The 9,045-nt window shown below is 41.1% G+C and overlaps 1 protein-coding gene across 1 annotated transcript in view; it reads right to left on the reverse strand.

Annotated features, from left to right (window-relative positions):
• Positions 1 to 9,045, reverse strand: part of LOC115155774 (mannosyl-oligosaccharide 1,2-alpha-mannosidase IB) — a 145,725-nt gene that overhangs the window by 135,607 nt on the left and 1,073 nt on the right. The window contains exon 3 of the mRNA XM_029702713.1: positions 8,075 to 8,544. Coding sequence (XP_029558573.1) covers positions 8,075 to 8,388 — 314 coding nt within the window. The 5' untranslated portion in view covers positions 8,389 to 8,544. The remainder of the gene's footprint in view (positions 1 to 8,074; positions 8,545 to 9,045) is intronic.

The following is a 9,045-nucleotide window of genomic DNA, read 5'->3' on the forward strand; positions in this document are numbered from 1 at the left end:
GCGCTATGATTAAACTGGCTCTCATGAGGACCGCCGCAGAAAAGGAAGACCCAGAGTTACCTCTGCTGCAGAGGATAAGTTCGTTAGAGTTACCAGCCTCAGAAATTGCAGCCCAAATAAATGCTTCAGAGTTCAAGTAGCAGACACATCAACATCAACTGTTCAGAGGAAGCCGCGTGAATCAGGCTTCCATGGTCGAATTGCTGCAAAAAAAACACTACTAAAGAACACCAATAAGAAGAAGAGACTTGCTTGGGCCAAGAAACACGAGCAATGGACATTAGACCAGTGGAAATCTGTAATTTGGTCTGAAGAGTAAAAATTGTCTTCGTGAGACGCAGAGTAGGTGAACGGATGATCTCTGCATGTGTCGTTCCCACCGTGAAGCATGGATGTGGTGGTGTGATGGTGCTTTGCTGGTGACACTGTCTGTGATTTATTTAGAATTCAAGGCAACCTTAACCAGCATGGCTCCCACAGCATTCTGCAACGATACGCCATCCCATCTGGTTTGGCTTAATAGGACTATCATTTGTTTTTCAAAAGGACAATGGCCCAACACACCTCCAGGCTGTGTAAGGGCTATTTGACCAAGAAGAAGAACAATGGAGTGCTGCATCAGATGACCTGGCCTCCACAATCACCCGACCACAACCAAATTGAGATGGTTTGGGATGAGTTAGACCGCAGAGTGAAGGAAATGCAGCCATCAAGTGCTAAGCATATGTGGAAACTCCTTCAAGACTGTTGTAAAAGCATTCCAGGTGAAGCTGGTTGAGAGAATGCTAAGAGTGTGCAAAGCTGTCATCAAGGGAAAGGGTGCCTACTTTGAAGAATCTAAAATGTAAAATATATTTTGATTTGTTTAACACTTTTTTTGGCTACTACATGATCCCATGTGTTATGTCATGAGTGTCCTGAGGGGATCCAGATGGGTCGGAACACCTTTGCAGTGGATAACTTCAGCCAGAAGTCGGAAGTTTACATACACCTTAGCCAAATACTTTTAAACTCAGTTTTTCACAATTCCTGACATTTGATCGTAGTAAAATTTCCCTGTTTTAGGTCCATTAGGATCACCACTTTAAATTAAGAATGTGAAATATCAGAATAATAGGAGAGAGAATGATTTATTTTAGCTTTTATTTCTTTCATCACATTCCCAGTGGTTCAGAAGTTTACATACACTCAATTAGTATTTGGTAGCATTGCCTTTAAATTGTTTAGCTTGGGTCAAACGTTTCGGGTAGCCTTCCGCAAGCTTCCCACAATAAGTTGGGTGAATTTTGGCCCATTCCTCCTGACAGAGCTAGTGTAACTGAGTCAGGTTTGTAGGCCTCCTTGCTCGCACATGCTTTTTCAGTTCTGCCCACAAATTTTCTATAGGATTGAGGTCAGGGCTTTGAGATGGCCACTCCAATACCTTGACTTTGTTGTCCTTAAGCCATTTTGCCACAACTTTGGAAGTATGCTTGAGGTCATTGTCCATTTGGAAGACCCATTTGCGACCAAGCTTTAACTTCCTGACTGATGTCTTGAGATGTTGCTTCAATATATCCACATCATTTTCCTTCCTCATGATGCCATCTATTTTGAAGTGCACCAGTCCCTCCTGCTGCAAAGCACCCCCACAACATGATGCTGCCACCCCATGATTCACGGTTGGGATGGTGTTCTTCGGCTTGCAAGCCTCCCCCTTATTCCTCCAAACATAACGGTGGTCCTTACAGTTCTATTTTTGTTTCATCAGATCAGAGGACATTTCTCCAAAAAGTACGATCTTTGTCCCCATGTGCAGTTGCAAACCATTGTCTGGCTTTTTTTATGCCGGTTTTGGAGCAGTGGCTTCTTCATTGCTAAGCGGCCTTTCAGGTTACGACGATATAGGACTCGTTTTCCTGTGGATATAAATACTTTTGTACCCATTTCCTCCAGCATCTTCACAAGGTCCTTTGCTGTTGTTCTGGGATTGATTTGCACTTTTCGCACCCAAGCACGTTCATCTCTAGGAGACACAACGCGTCTCCTTCCTGAGTGGTATGACGGCTGCATGGTCCCATGGTCCCGCATGGGCTATCATGCATAAATGTATTTTGTCCCCCTACACCAAAGGCAGGTTAAAATATCAAAACAAACTCTGTTCCAATGACATTAATTTGGGGACAGGTCAAAAAGCATTAAACATGTATGGCAATTTAGCTAGTTAGCTTGCACTTGCTAGCAAATTTGTCCTATTAAGCTAGCTTGCTGTTGCTAGCTCATTTGTCCTGAGATAAACATTGAGTTGTTATTTTATCTGAAATGCACAAGGTCCTCTACTCCGACAATTAAACCATACATAAAACGGCCAACCGAATCGTTTCTAGTCATCTCTCCTCCTTCCAGGCTTTTTCATCTTTGAACTTATATGGTGATGCATCTACACTTTCATAGTATTACCACGATGACCGGCAAAACAGTTCATCTTTCAATCATCCACGTGGGTATAACCAATGAGGAGATGGCACGTGGGTACCTGCTTCTATAAACCAATGAGGAGATGGGAGAGGCAGGACTTGCAGCCTGATCTGCATCAGAAATAGAAAGGAGTTCTATTTTAGCCCTTGGCAACGCAGACACTCGTTGGCGTGCGCGAGCAGTGTGGGTGCAATAATTGAATAACATGGATTTCTAAATGTATTTTGCGACACTCGAGCACGCGACGTGTCCGGTCTGGTCAGCATGTAACAGAAGCTTCAAAAGCCAGGACATCATTTTCTGGAATTTACCAAGCTGTTTAAAGGCACAGTCAACTTACTGTATGTAAACTTCTGACCCACTGGAATTGTGATACAGTGAATTATATGTGAAATAATCTGTCTGTAAACAATTGTTGGAAAAATGACTTGTGTCATGCAGAAAGTAGATGGATGTCCTAACCGTCTTGCCAAAACTATAGTTCGTTAACAAGAAATTTGTGGAGTTGTCGAAAAACAAGTTTGAATGACTCCAACCTAAGTGTATGTAAACTTCCGACTTCAACTGTATATACACTACCTTTCAAAAGTTTGGGGTCACTTAGAAATGTCCTTGTTTTTAAAAGAAAAGCTAATTTTTTCCCCATTAAAATAACATAAAATTGATCAGAAACACAGTGTAGACCAGTGGATTTGTTATTAACATGCCTATGCAACATTAACCAATTTAAAAACAGTACTGTAGCAATGAGGTTTGTGCAGTAAGCTATAGGCCCATTACATTATCACCACATACTGGCTTTGCTTGAATTTACCTGCTGTTGTTCAGTATATATATTTTTTTATTATATTTCAAAATTTGAGGTAGGCTATATGATCACACCGGTAATAGACCCATTGTTGTATTACTTGTGAGGCACAGCTGAGTGAACATACATTTAAATAATTTGCTTTTTATTTTACTGGGCTGATGGTGCCTGCATCTGATGGTCAGTCGCAGCGGAGAAACAGCAGACTGGAGTGCCCATCTCTCAACATCCCTCCACTCTCCCTTTCCTCCCTTTCCTCCACCGACCAAAAAGGGACAGTCTTCCAGCTGATGGCGAAACTCGAGTCGCACCACATTATTTCTGTCTCATGCACAAATTCATGTTGTTACTCATATGAACAGAGAAAGTGAAATATACCTTGATATTAAAAAAAGACCCAAGCCGCTAATAATAACAACAACGCAATCCTAGAGATACACCTTCCTTCTCATTCATTACAGCTGTACTGCTTGTTGTAGCGCTGAGTGGAAATAGGAAGAACATGCATTTTATGGCTTATAATAGTGTTGAATACAAAGTGTTGACAGTGCGGAGTAAGAACTTAATAACATGAACTCACTCAAAAACATCAGCTCTTTGCTGTATTCTCTTGTAATGGTTATAAACGTTTTGAAATCTCACAGTATCAATTTTGCCGTAGCTTGCTTTTATGCCTGCAACGTTACTGCAGACTCGGTCATCTAAGCAATCTGATTGGCCAGCGGTAGGCCTATAGCGCACATGATTTTTCAACAGTTTGCCTACCCCGGCACGCAGGGCAGCTGAATTGGCTGCACCTACCGCCAACAGCCCGAGAGTAATAAAAAAAAAAAATAGGAACACAAGGCTTTATCTTTGTTTTTTTTACAGAAATGTTTGGCGATCGACTAGAAATGCCTTGGAGATCAACAAGTCGATCGCGATCGACTGGTTGGTGACCACTGGTGTAGACATTGTTAATGTTGTAAATGACTACTGTAGCTGGAAACTGCAGATTTTTAATGGAATATCTACATATGCGTACAGAGGCCCATTATCAGCAAGCACCACTTCTGTGTTCCAATGACACGTTGTGTTAGCTAATCCAAGTTTATAATTTTAAAAGGCTAATTGATCATTAGAAAACCCCTTTGCAGTTATGTTAGCACAGCTGAAAACTGTTGTTCTAATTAAAGAAGCAATAAAACTGGCCTTCTTTAGACTAGTTGAGTATCTGGAGCATCAGCATTTGTGGGTTTGATTACAGTCTCAAAATGGCCAATGACTTTTCTTCTGAAACTCGTCAGTCTATTCTTGTTCTGAAAAATGAAGGCTATTCCATGTGAGAAATTGCCAAGAAACTGAAAATCTCGTACAATGCTGTGTACTACTCCCTTCACAGAACAGCGCAAACTGTCTCTAACCAGAATAGAAAGAGGGGTGGGAGGCCCCGGTGCACAACTGAGCAAGAGGACAAGTACATTAGAGTGTCTAGTTTAAGAAACAGACGCCTCACAAGTCCTCAACTGGCAGCTTCATTAAATAGTACCCGCAAAACACCAGTCTCAACGTCAACAGTGAAGAGGTGACTCCGGGAAATAAAAATAACAGATCTTTTTTAAATTGTGGTAATCAAAACCGTTTTTAGCCCGCGATTGCATTCATAATTGTTATTTGTTGTAAAATGACTGGCTTATATAAGCACGTTTCACTCCAGTAACAGCAGTTGTGATTTTTAGGCGCTGCTCTTGTGCAGTCTGACATGTGATAGGTAATTCTGCTCCTCAAACAAGGCTCTGTATGCTGTGTGCGTGGGATAAATAAAATACACGAAGACTAACGAAAATAACAAGCACCAATTTAATTCCACTAAAGGCTAATTAACCTATAGCCCGGTAAGAATGACCGGTCAAATGTATTGTTGTGTTTCAGCCTGCATTTAAAATTGATTAAATTGAGATTTTGTGTCACTGGCCAACACAGTTGAATGGCTGTGATAGGAGAAAACTGAGGATGGATCAATAACATTGTAGTTACTCCAAAATTCTAAACTAAATGACAGTGTGAAAAGAAGGAAGCCTGTACAGAATACAAATATTCCAAAACATGCATTATGTTTGGGGCAAATCCACACAACACATCACTGAGCACCACTTTTCATATTTTCAAGCATAGTGCATCATGTGAAGGGTATGCTTGTAATCGTTATGGACTGGGGAGTTTTTCAGGATGAAAATAAAACGGAATAGAGCTAAGCACAGGCAAAATACTACAGGAAAACCTAGTTCAGTCTGCTTTCCAACAGACACTGGGAGACAAATTCACCTTTCATCAGGGCAATAAGCTAAAACACAAGGCCAAATATACACTGGAGTTGCTTACCAAGACATTGAATGTTCCTGAGTGGCCTAGTTACAGATTTGACTTAAATCTGCTGGAAAATCTATGTCAAGACTTGAAAATGGCTGTCTAGCAATGAGCAAAGGACAGCAACCAACTTGACAGAGCTTGAAGAATAATGTACAATCCAGGTGTGCAAAGATCTTGACTTACGCAGAGACTCACAACTGTAATCGCTGCCACAGATGATTCTAACATGTATTGACTGGGTGTCAAATCTTATGTAAAAGAGATATTTCTGTATTTCATTTTCAATAACTTTGTAACAATTTCTAAAAACATGTTTTCCCTTTGTCATTATGGGGTATTGTGTATAGATAGGTTAAATAAAAAAATCTGCTTTCATTTGACATGTGTCTATGAACTTCATGTTGGTGCTCATGGATCCTTTTACATGGAAATGAACTCACTAACATGCAATGACGATGTTTTTTGCAATGGCTGAGTCAGCTGCTTAAAACGCAAAGTCGAAAACATTTCCATGAGCTGTGAGCGACAAACACTAAACAAACGAATGAATTGTTATGGGAGGTTAAACGCAGAGTGGCCTTTCAAAATTCTTCATGTAGATAAACTATATCCCATCTCCTCAAACCGACACCTTCTTGCAATGCAAACTCACCCATCTACAGTCAGACTGAATTTTTTTTATTTCATAAATACAAAATAATAACTACTGCAGTGTTGTTCACATTGATATGTCGTGTACCACTTATAATCCTGGCCTCGTCTCTTCCCAGACATCAAACGACAATAAATAAGCTATGGCAAGTTTTCTGACAAATTAAAATGTGCCAAAGGGGAGGGTGGTGGCAACACCAAGGTCCCTGCTGAGTGAGAGGCAGAGAAAAAGCTTTAACATTTGCTACTCTCTACAAATAACGACTGTTTCCACAAATGTCCGCACCTGTTCGGACAAATCCGCCTTACCCACCTCTCTCACAGACAGGAAGTAAACAGGGACTCTGCTTTTTGCGATAACAATTTACAGGTAAATCAAAACATTAAAGTAGGTTAAAAGGGGGGAAGCATTATATAAGGAGCAAGCAAGTTATTAAAATCCTAAAATGCTAGTAGTGCCCTACTTTTATTCTGTGTGAAGCCATTACACACATATTTACATTCCGGACTCGGATTTGATATTGCTCGTTCTGATATTTCTTTATTTTTATTTGTGAACAAAGAATTAACACCACCACTGATCTTCACGCTGAGCTGGGATAGGACTACAAGGGCGTGTGTCTTCATTCAACAGTTAAATGAGTTGAGCACAGTCAGTAGAGGCCAATGTCAGTGATATACATCCTGCGCACATAGCCATTAACCAAAGGCTAGATGTTAAGAGTAACCCAAATGCATTAAGGCTAGAGGAAGCTCTTACTGTGTTGGTTTCTGTGACCCTACCTCACCCCTAGGTGTTTCCCACCCAGCTATTTAGTCATGTGACACAGTGCTTAGGTTGCTCTTGAATAAGACCTGTGTACACACATTTTGCTGGAGATAAGGAAGACACATACACACACACACACACAGAGACAGAGATGGAGAGACACACACACACAGAGAGAGATATGGAGAGAGACAGACACAGAGAGACAGAGACACAGAGAGAGAGAGATGGAGAGAGACAAAGACACACAAAGAAAGAGATGGAGAGAGAGAGAGAGAGAGAGAGAGAGAGAGGGAGAAAGACAGACAGACAGAGAGAGAGAGAGAGAGAGAGATGGAGAAAGACAGAGACAGAGAGAAAGAGATGGAGAGAGACAGAGACACAGAGAGAAAGAGATGGAGAGAGACAGAGACACAGAGAGAGAGAGATAGACACAGAGAGATGGAGAGAGACAGAGACACAGAGAGAGAGATGGAGAAAGAGAGACACAGAGAGAAAGAGATGGAGAGAGAGAGAAAGAGAGAGAGAAAGAGATGAGAGAGAGAGAGGTGGAGAGAGACAGAGACACAGAGAGAAAGAGACAGAAAGGAGGGCGAGACAGATCTATTATGTACAGTGCCTTGCAAAAGTATTCAGACCCCTTGGCACATTTTATTGTGTTACAAAGTGGAATTAAAATGGATTTGTCATTGTCAAAAATCTGCACCAAATATTATGTCATGTCAAAATTTTAAAGATTAATAAAAATGTAATAACTTAAATATAGTCGTTACATAAATCCATTTTAATCTCACATTGTAAGACAAAATGTGAAGAAATCAAAATACTTTTGTAAGGTACTGTAAATCCTACTGACGGCCCAATAAGCTGTTGAGTTCTTCATATAGAGGAGCAAAGAAAAAAGGTTGCAAGTCTTCCATTTTTCTTCATAACTTTGGAGATTACACTTTTGCACTTTGTAGTGCATTTCAATTCATACTGACATGTGTAAAGCAGAGGCAACAATACTAGATAGGTGCGCATTCCTCAGCATCTCTTACCTGTGTCTGTGTTCATCGTGGCCCCCTTGTCCATGTATGACCACCTGTTCACCAGGATGCTTAGCCCCCTTGGGAGCCTCGATATGTGGAATCAGCACATCTTCCAAGCCCAGGTCAAAGCGCTTGTGTTTTGAGTTGTCCGGGAGGAAGAAGAAAGCCCCAAAGCATAAAGTGATGAAGGCACTGAGGATGAGGAGGAGGATAAACTTCTCTGAGAGCCTCAGAGTGGCCCTGTGATGTGGGAAAGAGGCAGCGCCGGGTGACAGGGTGGGTATCCTGCGGCCCGACAGCGGCAGTAGAGCTGGTGTGGTCATGTTGGACTGTGGAAATTAACTGAGGGTGGACAAATGTCACGGCTGTATTATCTGCTGCTGTATTATCTCATTCCGGCGGAGAGTACGTGTCCAGAAATCAAGTGTTGCGATCCCTCAGTGAAGTGACTGGTCACGAGTGAATTTATGTTTTTTATTCTGAAATTGAAGGAGAGAGTTATGAGGACAGAGCAGGTATATTATTGGTACATACCATACACTCTTTGGTTCATTAGCCTGAACAATACCTGTCTTTACAGTCAGAATAATCATCACAAAATATAACAATGAGGCTTTTAAGTCAGTAACACTAAATAATTAACCTTACAAGACCTAGGAACCTGCACATCTGACTTTGGGAGTAACTGTATTTTGATTAAACACAATCTGTTAGTCCATAAGGATTAACTGCCCATTCAGAATGTACTGTATTCATTGAACGCAATTATAAAGCACAAGGAAACGTTTCAAAGGAGAGTCGGCAAAGACCTTTACGTCAACTCGGTTTGAAAAGGGAAAGATACTTTCAGGTAGGCAGGCTAAAGGTTACATCAAATAGTGATACGTAGCTAGATGATGGCAAAATCACCTGCGTGAGCGCGTGATACCATCACCTCCACTTATCAGTGATATCCCTGAAATCTAATGCGATACATGTTT

This window comes from Salmo trutta, chromosome 20, assembly GCF_901001165.1.
Source record: "Salmo trutta chromosome 20, fSalTru1.1, whole genome shotgun sequence".
Taxonomy (NCBI): Eukaryota; Metazoa; Chordata; class Actinopteri; order Salmoniformes; family Salmonidae; genus Salmo; species Salmo trutta.